The sequence below is a fragment of the Carex rostrata genome, chromosome 9 (assembly GCF_964058835.1).
Source record: "Carex rostrata chromosome 9, lpCarRost1.2, whole genome shotgun sequence".
NCBI lineage: Eukaryota > Viridiplantae > Streptophyta > Magnoliopsida > Poales > Cyperaceae > Carex > Carex rostrata.
This window is the reverse complement of record NC_135926.1, coordinates 9,223,005-9,236,734: the sequence shown is the minus strand read 5'-3', so window position 1 is coordinate 9,236,734 and position 13,730 is coordinate 9,223,005. Positions and strand designations below refer to the sequence as shown.

Sequence of the window (13,730 nt, the reverse complement as noted above, 5' to 3'; positions counted from 1 at the left end):
CGGATCGGACTCATACGGGATCTGTTGATATGAAATTACGTAATTTAAACTAATTAAAATCTACACTAAATTATACTAACCCATGCCCCCAATTAATGTGCGTAAGTTAAATTATCGATTATTTCAATTTTTAAAAAAATTACCAATTCAGTCAATCTGACTGAACCGGTTTAGTCAGATATTGATCATTCACTTTCATTTAAATTAATCTAAAATAATTTGGTATTTCTAATATTTTAATTTGAAGATAAATTGCTTGTAAAATTTCTAATGTCGAAATATTCGCAAAAATAATTATTCGTGAGTTACGGTAATTTTAAACGTGTCATACTTAATTTATATATCCTAATTACTTATCTATTTTAAACGTGTCATACTTAATTATAAATGTGTAATACTTAATTTAAATGAACTATAATTAATTTAGTCCATCGAATGGGGTTTCGAAAGTTAATTTATTATTAAAAATTCCTAATGCTACTATTTTAATAAAATATGTAAGTTGTATAATTATTACTAAATTAATTAATATTTAGTTCAATATATTTTAGTTATTTTATAATTTAGATATGTAATTTGTTTTATAAAAGTTTAGAAACAAAATATTTAACTATCTTACGTGTTTTCTAATTATTGAAGTCTAAGTCGCGCAATTCATTATTTTATTACTAATCTAATTTTCCGTTTATTCGTTGTTTTGAATCTAAGTCCAAAATAAATATTTTTCGTTTATGTTTCAAAAATACTTAATTGTTATAACATTTTTAAAACTTATTTTATTAAATTTTTATTTTATTTAAATGTGTTGTATATTTTATTTAGTTATTATGTCAATCGATTCGTCTTATACATTCAATTAATTAATTATTTTAATATAGGTACTCACATGTCATTAAATTATATGCTAGCCTATCATTTTAGATTATAATAACTCAACTATATTAATTATACATATTTATAATAATTATACTTTCAAAATTATATTATTAACAACTTACTTAAGTTAATTAATATATTAGTTAATTATAATCTAATGTTTAATATTTATATTATTTTATTAGGTTGCGGTTTGGTCTTTTAATACCTTCATATTTTATTTAATAATCTAACTTATTATATCATAAAAATAATAATTTCAAACACTTTAATGCTACTAACTTTACACTTCTGGTACGTGGACTAGATTAGACAATATAATATCATAAAACATTTTGGTGTTTCCAAGCCTATTTAATTTAATTGCACCTAGTGTTGTGCTAACGGGCAGGGCGAACTGGGCCGGGCAAAACCCGTGGCGGGTGACGGATACAACGGGCACGGGTACACGGATACAACGGATCAGACATGGTGCAGGTATCACGAGTAAAGAGTACAGGTATCACAGGCACAGGTACAGACACAGGTTCACAAGTACACGGGCACGGGCACGAAGGGCACGAGTATGACGGGCACAAGTTCATTTCGGTCCGAGTTCCAACAAGTTTTTACCCTAAGAACCGGGTCTGGCCCTTCTTATACCCATACCCGTGTACCCGGGCACAGGCAGAGCAGGTAATGAGCACGGGTTCGACGGTCCGGGTTTGACCCGGGAGGGTATAATCAAACCACTAATTGCACCCTCTACTAAACTATTTGATTAGTCAATTAATACTTTAATTAAGGTTATAGTTTAAATTTTCTTTGGTTGAGTCTGAGAGCCCAATCCCATTCGGCCCAGTTCAAGAATTTTATTCCAGCCGAGCTCAAATCTAACTTTCAAAAATCAATTTTCTATTTGTTCTATGCAGAGCCCATTATTTCAAAATCTCAATTTTTACATATAGGTCCTTATGATTACAAATATTTCCAAGGGCGTAGAATTTACATGTCAACCCCACAAACTACAAAAATTTAGGCTTTGATCCATGTCATTTTCAAACCGTACCAGTAACAGAGAAGCTTCAATACTATTTAGTACCAATACACAAAGGGAGTCATTTAGTAGTTCAACCACCTACTTACGAGTTAATAATCAACGAGGACTAATCAATCAAGATTACACAAACAATTTAGACAAGCAAAAATCAGATACGAGCTCCCGATTAATCGCAAAAATCAGATACGAGCTCCCGATTAATCGCAAAAATCAGCGAGCAATTTAGACAAGCAAAGGGGCGTAGTCAACACAGGTCCAGCCGGGAAAATCAACAACCCGTACTAGACAATTCATAAATGCCCAAATCATCCCATAAAACCCGATAACACACGAAATCAAACAATAGATGGGTAATTGAATGTTTACCCAAAATTTGGCAAGGCGCAAAGAGGGGTAATAAAACGGCCGGTACCGAGACTTGTCTCGCCTCACGACCATCCAGAAATCACAGAAAATAATCACCACAAGGCACTGCACCAGCCAGCACCCAAAAATAGCACAGATTACTCAAAACCTCTTCTAGGGTTTTGAAAAATTGCAAACCGAGTTAAACGGAAAAATAGAGGAAGAAAAGGCAAGTTCTCAGCACATGAGAGCAAAAATCGAACAATCAACCAAAAGAAAAAGAAAGCAAGGAAAGGGAGAGCTTATAACCCAAGGGAAAGGCAGCCACGGGGCGTACGCCCAAGCCCTTGTCAGAGGGTAGGAGTGCACGGACGGCACGAAGGTCTTCACTGGGCAGGTGAACGATCGCGCACAGCCACAGGCCAACATGCTCGAGTGTTAGGGCATGGCGATGCGACTGGGGAGCGTACGGAGCAGAGGAGGAAGCGGGGAAACCAAATCACGACTCTTCCTTCTCCTGGAAGGAAAGAAAAGGAGAAAAACGGAGAAGGTGGGCTCCGATGTCAGTGACAGAGAGGTGGAGGGTGGGGTTCGTGGTCAGCGAGAGAAGAGGGAAGGGAGAGTGGTGCCTCTTCTTGAGTGGACAGGAGAGAAGAAACTGGGGAGCCAGTGGATCCGAAAATTTTATTCAATGGGGTTTATATTTCCCCCTCCAATTAATTCAAAATCAAGGAATAAGATGGCTTTAGGATTCGCGCTTGATGTATATCCAACGGATGAAATAATTCCAGAAATAATAGAGGTTCTAATTGATATAAATTGGATGAGTAAATTAAAATCCGATTAATTCGAGAGTAAATTATATATATTTCCAATTTATTATTTATTAATCAACCTAACCAACGAAATTTGTGATCAATTTTATAATATAAATTTTTGCGAATGGTCTCCATGAATTTTCTAATTTTATAATTGTCATTATAACTCGTAAATTTTAATAGTAATCCCAAAATAATATTTTATCATTTTAAAATATAGATTTAACATTTGTTTCAAATGGACGTTCTGATTTTAGTTAAGAATTTCAATTATAGTCTCATTAATTTGATCTATGGCTCGTTTTGCTTATAAAATTCGAATGGAAATTTCGTAAAATTCTACAATTAAATTTGTACGTATATTTCGGACGTTTATTTCTCAATTCAAGATCCGAATAATTCGATATCCAATAATAACTCACCGTAACCCATCTCTCTCTCTCTCTTTATATATATATATATATAGAGGTAGGCTAATATATAATCGATTGTTCCTCAGGTCTCGTACAACCAAGTCATTTTCTGATTTTTAAAGTCCAAATGATCGATCCAAACCGTTCATCTTGTTCTCCATATTAATATGTGCTTGGAGACCAAATTTTACATTTTTTTTAATTCTTTTACTATTTATTAAGCCACTTTGAAAATCGCTGATCCAACGGTAGCTTCTGGTTTTACTGTTTTGTTAAGCCACCGTTGGATCAGCGGTTTTCAAAGTGGCTTAATAAATAGTAAAAAAACTTAGAAAAATATAAAATTTGGTCTCCAAACACATATTAATATGGAGAACAAGATGAACGGTTTGGATCGATCATTTGGACTTTAAAAATCAGAAAATGACTTGGTTGTACGGGACCTCAGGAACAATCGATTGTATATTAGCCTACCTCTATATATATATATATATATATAAATAGAGAGAGAGAGAGAGAGATGGGTTACGGTGAGTTGCGAAGTAAAGCGACTATTTTACTTCACACTCATATTTTGTGATTTTAAAGTTCAAAACGTCAATCCGAACCGTTCATCTTGTTCTCCATATTGAAATGTGCTTGAAGACCAAATTTTACATTTTTTTGAATTTTTTTACTATTTATTAAGCCACTTTGAAAATCTGAAAATCTGGGTGAACAGTAAAAATTTCTGTACCACCGGATCGGCAATTTTCAAAGTGGCTTAATAAATAGTAAAAAAATTCCAAAAAATAAAATTTGGTCTCCAAGCACATTTCAATATGGAGAACAAGATGAACGGTTCAGATCGACGTTTTGAACTTTAAAATCGTAAAATATGAGTGTGAAGTAAAATAGTCGCTTTACTTCGCAACTCACCGTAGCTCATTTCTCTCTCTCTCTCTCTCTGTATATATATATATATATAGAGAGAGAGAGAGAGAGAGAGAGAGATTGACTTGGGTGAGTCATGGAGTAAAACGCGTTCGTACTCCACGTCATATTTTCATTTTGAAAGTCCAAACAACCGATCCGAACCGTTAGATGTGATCTCTATATTGAAATGTGCTTGGAGACTAAATTTTACATTTTTTGGAATGTTTTTACTATTTATTAAGACACTTTGAAAATGGTTGTTTTACTGTGAACAGTAAAAACATTAAAAATTTCTGGACCGCCGGATCAGTGATTTTCAAAGTAGCTTAATAAATGGTAAAAAAATTTCAAAAAATATAAAATTTGGTCTCCAAGTACATTTCAATATGGAGATCGTGTTGAGCGGTTCGAATCGGTTGTTTGGATTTTCAAAATGGTTAAAATTAGCCATGAAGCACCAACATATTTTACTCCATGGCTCATTTTAGCCATCTCCTATATATATATATATATATATATAATTCCGATTTTTTTATTTTTATCCAAAATTTAAATTAAATTTCAAAACTTAACCGGTTTGATTGTCATTTTCTAATTCTACCCAAACCGGTTAACCGTTAACCGGACCAAATTTCCGGTTAACGGTTAACCGGACCCTTTGAAATGGTTCGGTTTACCGTTAACCGGACCCAAACCATGGGTCCGGTTAACGATTAACCGGATTTGTTGGTCCGCTTAACCGTTAACCGAACCGAATTTTTTTTTTTTTTTTTTTTTTTTTTTTTTTTTTTTTTTAAAACAGAAAATTTAAAAAAAAAATTTCTATTGAAAATAAACATAAAAATTCGTATTTAGATTTATCAAATTTACACCAAAAATTTACATATTTAGATTTATTAAATATTCGTATTTAGATTTATCAAATTCGTATTGAAAACCACCATGAAAATTTCTATTGAAAATAAACATGAAAATTCGTATTTAGATTTATCAAATTTACACCAAAAATTTCTATTTAAAATTATAGAAAAATACACATACACATACACATACACATACACATACACATACACATATACATAAATAATATACGGTTACCAATTTTTTTTTTTTTTACTTTTTTTTAAAACAGAAAATTTTAAATTTTTTTATTTTTCTATTGAAAATATACATGAAAATTCGTATTTAGATTTATTAAATTTTTTTTATTTTTCTATTGAAAATATACATGGAAATTTTTGGTGTAAATTTGATAAATCTAAATACGAATTTTCATGTTTATTTTCAATAGAAATTTTTTTTTTAAATTTTCTGTTTTAAAAAAAGTAAAAAAAGTAAAAAAAAAAAAAAAAAAAAAAAAAATCGGTTCGGTTAACGGTTAAGCGGACCAACAAATCCGGTTAATCGTTAACCGGACCCATGGTTTGGGTCCGGTTAACGGTAAACTGAACCATTTCAAAGGGTCCGGTTAACCGTTAACCGGAAATTTGGTCCGGTTAACCGTTAACCGGAAATTTGGTCCGGTTAACGGTTAACCGGTTTGGGTAGAATTAGAAAATGACAATCAAACCAGTTAAGTTTTGAAATTTAATTTAAATTTTGGATAAAAATAAAAAAATCGGTATATAATTCCTTAACGAACGGGATTCGTAAATTTTATAATTTATTCGTACGAATAATTCGTATATTTATATTCTTAATTAGAACTCAATTTATTTTAGTTTAGTAAGATTCTATACGAATATTCATCGTTATTATTTTATAATTGTTTGTTTAAAGTATTTCGTTAGTAGATTTTATTTCATTAGGCCTTAGTATAGACCTTTCAAAATTTACAAAATTTTCAATTAGTTTCAATTTCATTATCAATAATTTGTTTAAATTTACTACTAATCATATTTATAATTATTTAACAATAATTAAAATTACGGGTTATAACACTTATAACTAGTCAGTAATTAGGGAAGATAATTTATTTTTTTAATTGTAATGTGTACACAAGTGTATGCTTAAATGTCAATGTGAATGTATCACAAATAAACTACTTGCTCTCGGAAACCAACTGATTAGAAGACATCATATTTTCCTTGCACATATTACGTATTTTTATTTTTTTAATAAAGAATAAAATAAAAACTTTATAAATATAAAATGAGTTATAATACAATAAATTGAGTAAATTTATGAGTTTTTGAAATTTAAAAAGACAAATATAATATTCTAAATTAAAAAAAAAAAATGTAATTTACAAGTTTTTCAAGGATATACGTGAAATTCTCCCTAAAACTAAAACACTTCACACTCTTCACTTCCAACTAGTGGTTTGCTAACGGGTAGGGTACGGGTACCTCGGGTATACCCGGGTCGGGTAGTCGGGTAGGGTGGGTACGGGTAGGACAGGTACGGGTAGGTCGGGTAGGTTTTTAAAAGAGTGTACCCTACCCGTTTCAAACCCATGCCCGTCTAGGGTAACGGGTACGGGTACCTCGGGTACGGGTAGGGCGGGTAGGGTACGGGTATTTTATTTTTTTTTGGTTTTTTTCGTTTTTTAATATTGTTTTTTCTGTTTTTTAGTTTTTTTTTTTCTGTTTTTAATACTATTTTTTTTGGCGGAAAAATAATTTTGAATTTTGAATTTAAAAAAAACTGGTAAACGGGTAAAGGTACACGGGTAAACGGGTAAAGTTGGTCGGGTAAACGGGTGCGGGTACGGGTAAAACGGGTGCAGGTAGGCGGATTTCGGGTACGGGTTGGGTGGGTTTTTTTTCCGAATCCTTGAGTCCGGTCCGTCTCAAACCCGTACACGTGTACCCGTTTACCCGCCTATACCCGGGCACGGGTACGGGTCGGGTAAAACGAGTCATACCCGTTCGGGTTTTAGCAATTGTCTACTTCCAACATCTATAAATACTCTCACTATCCAGCTCCCCTTCCTTACTAATTACTAGCGCCTTCTATTGCAATTTAGGTAAGAACTGCAGTTTGTTTTCTTTGCGTCCCCTCCTTATTTTCTCTATCTCCATTTTATCATACTCTGCTTTTACTTCATACTGCACTGGTCCAGATACTGGGCTAGCACCTTATAGAGAAATAAAGATCGTTGATTTTCTCTTCATTTTCCACCCCAGCTTTTTTTCGTTCTTCTTTGTACATTCAAATTTAGAGTTTAGACTTTAGAGTTTAGTGTTTAGGAATTACGATATTAATATATTTTCTTCCCAGGATGAGTCACATTTGGAGATGTATTCATTTCCTGGTGTACTGCTGCTTAATGCTGAGCTCATTGGGAGTACAAGGCAGTGGATATCCCAAGTACAAAGATCCAAAACAACCTCTAAATACTCGAATAAAAGATTTACTAAGCCGTATGACCATTGCCGAGAAGATAGGACAGATGTCCCAAATTGAGAGATACGTTGCAACACCCGATGTCATGAAAAACTACTACATCGGTATGAACTTGTTCACCAAATTAGTTCATTTGATTGACAATGTGTTTGGTTTAATGATCGATTGATTCTTAATATGTGATTCAGGGAGCGTGCTGAGTGGGCCAGGGAGCGTGCCAGCACCTCAAGCAACTGTGGAGCAATGGATGAGCATGGTGACAGATATTCAAAAGGCGGCGCTTGCAACCCGTCTTGGAATCCCAATGATTTATGGCATCGATGCTGTCCATGGCCATGGAATGGCCTATAAAGCCACTGTCTTCCCACACAACGTTGGCCTCGGTGCCACCAGGTATATTCAGTATTTCCCTTTTTGCTGATTTTTTTAGTCTAAATTAAAAGTTTCGAGAAATTATTAATTTTGAGGTTAATATGGAAAATAATGTTGTTAATTTCTTATTCGCAATGGTGGATAAAAAAAATAAATGTATGACTTATCCAGGAGCACTGTGTGCATCTCCATTATGGGCAACAAACAAATGTACATCTTTAACAACCGAAGTTGGGGCAATCTAAGAGAATAATTATTTTAGAACAATAAAAGAAAGATAATTGCAGTAAAATAGAAAAACTATCTAGTCGGGAAAAGAGTTGCATCCTCTCCTACTTCACATATATAATTTGGATATCCAAATTATTAAATATAAATAAATCCAACAAATATGAATGAAAAAAAATCAGCTGTCTGATATCGGATCTGATATAATCTAATCAGAAAATTTTGAACTAGAATGACCCATCACCCATTAAAACAGGTCATTTTCAGCAGTTTCTCGGTTAAGTGTGAACTTCAAATTTGGACCAAGTGCTGTCGATACGGGACTTCACATTTAATACATGCGAAATCTGTTAACGCTTGCTAACATATTAATTGGAAACTATACGAAAGAAGAGAAAAAAAAAAGATAGAATTACGGATTAGGGCATTCATCTTAATTATGTACCTGAAGACACCCATATATTCAGGGACCCAGGACTAGCTAGAAAAATTGGTGCTGCAATTGCCCTTGAAGTTAGAGCTACAGGCATTCCCTACATCTTTGCTCCATGTGTTGCGGTAAGAAACTTGTTTTTGTTGCAGTTTAGGTTAAAAGCATAAGCGCTTTGAATAATTTTTTGGCTTTGATGTTTAGGTGTGTAGGGATCCCAGATGGGGGAGGTGCTACGAGAGCTTCAGTGAAGATCCAAAGGTGGTCCAATTGATGACAACAATGATCACTGGATATCAAGGCCAAGCCCCACCTAGTTCTATAGGAAAACCCTTTGTTGCTGGAACGTTAGTACCAAATTACTCTTACTTCAATTAACCTATTACCGCTTTATATTTATTTTATAATGAACATAATGTACCGAGAATAAATAAATAACTTGATAAATAAACAGGAGAAATGTAGCAGCTTGTGCAAAGCACTATGTGGGAGATGGTGGTACATACATGGGCATTAACGAGAACAATACAATCATAGATTTCCGCGGACTGCTCAGGATCCACATGCCTCCATACTATAATGCCATCATCGAGAGTGTATCAACTGTCATGATCTCTTATTCAAGCTGGAATGGTGTCAAAATGCATACCAATCATTTCTTAGTTACTGATTACCTCAAAAACAAGCTGAAGTACAAGGTTTCTTCCTTACCTCTAAGTATATTAATCAGTTAATTGATCAATCAGCTTACTGTCCATACAAATCATTAATTTGTATAAAATTTTCTATTTTAGTGTTTCTTTTAATTTACCTGAATGCTTCTGTAACAGGGTTTTGTCATATCAGATTGGCTAGGGCTCGACAAAATCACCAGCCCTCAGGGTTCAAATTACCACTTGTCTGTAAAGCTAGGAGTGCTTGCTGGTATTGACATGGTTAGTATCTTGGCCTTTGCTAATAGTTCTTCAGTCTCTCCCCATGTATTTCTACTAAAATAAAACCACAGTAGATGTCCAAACAGTCAAAGAAAAAGAAAAAATGGTACAGGTAACAACCTTTACCAGAGAGAAAACTCCAAATACAAGCCAACTGTTATAAAATAAAGTAAAAAAATAATAAACAAGATATTGAGAATGTATAAAGATAGCTATCTTTTATTCATATATTTTTTTGTGTCTAATACAACCATACAAAATCTCTATTTTTAGACTAGAAAATATAAATTACAAGTCATCTAATATTAATTCTATTGATAAATGTGAGAGAGAAACATACTTTTTTAAAGAGAAATTTTGAAGTAATTGCTCAGGAGAGTTGTAACATAGACATCAATAAATACTTAATTCATAACACTCTCCTTGAATGTTCATTACATAAAAATATTTCTCATTAAAATCTTACTAGGAAAAAATCTTATGAAATAAAAACCTAGTAAAGAAAAAAAAAAAGTACATTATTTTTCTTAATACACAATTACAACCTTATCAGGAAAACCCAGTGAAAAAAAACCATGGTTAAGATAAATTAATGCATATTAACTCCCCCTCATGATAACATTAATCAAAATCTTTAAATCGACGAACACTAATATTGCGGACCAGGTTTTCAAATATCCTAATAGGAAGCGTCCTTGTGAATAAGTTTGCTAGATTCTCACTTGAATGGATTTGGTGAACATTAATGACATTATCCTTCTGAAGATCATGGGTGAAAAAGAATTTTGGTGAAATGTGTTTTGTTCTATCTCCTTTAATGTATCATTCTTTTAATTGAGCAATACATGCAGTATTATCTTCATATATGATTATCGGGATCATTTTTTCATAAGACAAGCCACATGTCTGACGAATGTGTTGAATCATAGATCTTAACCAAACACATTTTCGGCTTGCTTCATGTATTGCTAAAATTTCTGCATGATTAAAAGATGTGGCTGTTATAGTTTGTTTCACAGATCGCCACGAAATAGTTATTCCACCACATCTAAACAAATAGCCTGTTGAGATCAACCATTATGTGGATCAGACAAATATCCAGCATTTGCATAACCAGTTAAATTTGATTTTTACATTTGAAAAAAACAAACTCATATCCATACAAAATCTCTATTTATAGGTTAAAAAATGTAAATTACAAGCCATCTAATATTAACTTTATTAATAAATGTGGGTGATAAACATACTTCTTTAAAAAGAAGTTTTAAAATAATTGCTCAGGAGAGTTGCAACATGGACATCCATAAATACTTAATTCATAACACCAACTATTATTCTCTCATGCTAGTTTCAACATGAAATAAGATACTCTTTCTAATTGGTAGAAATTTTTCTCTGTACGTCAGTACCTTATAACTAATGCATAAACGAACGTTCAAAATTTTGTAACAATCACACAAAAGAAGGAAACTCATATCAAACTAATAGACACGGGGGCGGATATACAACCAAGTTAGGGAATGTTTAGCCACTCTCATGATATTATTTTTTTTCATTATGTATATTGAAAATTAATTAATTAATTTTTTTCTTAGTTTTAATACGGTTCAACTCCTCAAAAAATACTAAATGTGTACTTGTAGCCTAGTGGTTATAATTTTACTTCAGGGTAGTAGGGACTTGAGTTTTAATCCCGAATGCCACACTATTTACATTTCTAACCCCCAATCTAAATTTTTTACTTCTGCCTATCCATTTAATTATATATTCTTCTGATAGTTTATTGTGCATACTATATAGATAATGATTCCCTTCAACTACACGGACTTCATTGGAAATTTGACAAGCCTGGTCCAAGATAAGACCATTCCAATTAGCCGAATTGACGATGCGGTGAGTAGAATACTTCGGGTCAAATTCACGATGGGCCTCTTTGAGAACCCCTTTCCAGATCCTAGGTTAGCAAGCGAGCTTGGCAAGCAGGTCTCTCTTACCATACACTTTTTACATTATCAATTCATAAAAGAATTTTTAGTCTAGTATGTTGGGAATACATTTGGATGACAATTAACAGAAGAAATTGAAAATTTCCGACAGGAGCATCGTGATTTGGCTAGGGAGGCTGTAAGGAAATCACTTGTGCTGCTAAAGAACGGTAAATATGGTGAGAAACCAGTATTGCCCCTCCCTAAGAAGTATGGCAAGATTCTGGTTGCTGGAACCCATGCCGACAATTTGGGTTACCAGTGCGGTGGCTGGACTATCACATGGCAGGGGCTTAGTGGGAACAACCTAACTGCTGGTGATTTTCACAAGCACATCCCTTTTACACAATCTGTCACATCCCTTTGAGCTAACCTGTATCAAGCACTTACAAATATTTTTGATGGACAGGAACAACCATACTTGAGGGAATAAAATCTACTGTAGATGGAAGTGCACAGGTGGTTTACTCAGAGGAGCCAAGCTCTGACTTTGTCCAGAAAGGTGGTTTCTCTTATGCCATTGTGGTGGTTGGAGAACCACCGTATGCTGAGACGCAAGGTGACAATCGCAACCTCACCATTCCTGCTCCCGGTCCTAGCATGATTGAGACGGTTTGCAGCAAAATAAAGTGCATTGTGGTGCTCATCTCTGGTCGTCCCCTTGTTATTGAACCATACATCAACAAAATTGATGCACTCGTAGCTGCATGGCTACCCGGCACAGAAGGAAAGGGAGTGGCTGATGTGCTCTTTGGGGATTATGCGTTCACCGGCAAGCTTGCGAGGACATGGTTCAAGTCTGTTGATCAGCTGCCCATGAATGTTGGCGACCCGCACTATGACCCTCTCTTCCCATTTGGCTTCGGACTTGAGACGCAACCATCCCATTAAATCTAGAGAACATTTATGAGGTTAGAGAGTTCATGATTTATTGTAGCTCCTTATTCGCCGTGTGAGGGGAATAGGTTATTGAGTGAATTAATTGGACTTCACCATGTATCAATGTATCGGCCACGAATAAATCAATAAGGGTTCCCTTTTTTATTTCACTGATTTGACACTTTCACATACTTTCTTAGACGTTATTCTGAAGTCTTTCTTTCCTCAACAAGAATTGAGCATGAACAGGAATTATATGGGCAAGATCAAGTATCCTCAATTTGACTAGGATCCAAAATTGCACCGTTGTAAAAAGAAAAAGAGTTATTATGAGAGTACACAAGTACTTTATTCACTTTTGAATCTTTTTATATAATTCGACAAACTCTGACAATCGATCGGGTGGCCGAAATCTGAAATGTCGAAATTATAAAAAAAACTAGAATGGCAATTGAAAAATAAAATTGCAAAACAATGAAAAAAAATTAGTGTAAGCGAGGAGGGAGGGACAGTGGAAAAAAAGAATAAATATTAAATTCATGTGTTCTACAAAGACATCGTTGAAAAAATTAGGAAAAATGTTTCTCTTTTTCTTTTTTTCTTTTTTTTTTACAGAGAATGCCCTTACGCTTAGCGAGAAGGTTTTAATGTTTACAAAAGAAAAAAGAAATAAAGAAAAGAAGGCGTTTTGTGAAATTTATCTTTTTTTTAAGGAGCACGCGAAAGGCCTGTCGATTTTATATTGTCTAACTGGAAATTTTTGGAAACAACTATGTTAACAAAAAAATAAATTATTTTAATATCAGCCCCTGTTTCTTGTGTCCATGAGACTAGTAGCTCTCACTCTGTATTGAACTCTGTATCTTCTACTCCATTAGGTGAGAAATGCATTTTTTTTTTTTTTTTTTTTTTGCGTCCCCTCCTTTTCTCTATCTCTAGTATTTGTTACACTCTGTATCTACTTCATATTGCACAGCTCATAGTTTCGTACTACCTTCCCGTGTGTTCCCAACTCTTCCGCATTGTTCCATTTTAATTAGTTGTGAAACAGAACTAAATAAAACATTTGGGTCCTTGAAGTCTTGAACCTTGTCTTTTAGATAATAATATAAATTAAAATAACATTATAAAATGGTGGAACATTTTG

The 13,730-nt window shown here is 33.8% G+C and overlaps 2 protein-coding genes across 2 annotated transcripts in view; both read left to right on the top strand.

Annotated features, from left to right (window-relative positions):
- LOC144560024 (uncharacterized) overlaps nucleotides 1–12,736 on the top strand; it is a 34,973-nt gene extending 22,237 nt beyond the window's left edge. Inside the window, exon 10 of the mRNA XM_078309188.1 lies at nucleotides 12,616–12,736. The gene's annotated coding sequence lies outside the window, so the exon portion shown is untranslated. The remainder of the gene's footprint in view (nucleotides 1–12,615) is intronic.
- On the top strand, nucleotides 7,636–12,731 carry LOC144560025 (uncharacterized). Its single transcript, XM_078309189.1, has 9 exons — nucleotides 7,636–7,858; nucleotides 7,943–8,147; nucleotides 8,822–8,912; nucleotides 8,989–9,131; nucleotides 9,239–9,482; nucleotides 9,615–9,719; nucleotides 11,520–11,702; nucleotides 11,817–12,021; nucleotides 12,114–12,731. The coding sequence occupies exons 1-9, from the start codon at nucleotides 7,678–7,680 to the stop codon at nucleotides 12,593–12,595; spliced, it is 1,839 nt and encodes a 612-aa protein (XP_078165315.1). The 5' UTR covers nucleotides 7,636–7,677; the 3' UTR covers nucleotides 12,596–12,731.
- Nucleotides 12,737–13,730: the final 994 nt, after the last annotated feature.

Excerpts from the sequence above, each read along its gene's own strand:
- LOC144560025 (XM_078309189.1), top strand. The coding sequence starts at position 7,678 with ATGCTGAGCTCATTGGGAGTACAAGGCAGTGGATATCCCAAGTACAAA. Across the intron at positions 8,148-8,821 it reads GTTGGCCTCGGTGCCACCAG|GGACCCAGGACTAGCTAGAA; the intron begins GTATATTCAGTA and ends CCATATATTCAG. Across the intron at positions 8,913-8,988 it reads TCTTTGCTCCATGTGTTGCG|GTGTGTAGGGATCCCAGATG; the intron begins GTAAGAAACTTG and ends TTTGATGTTTAG.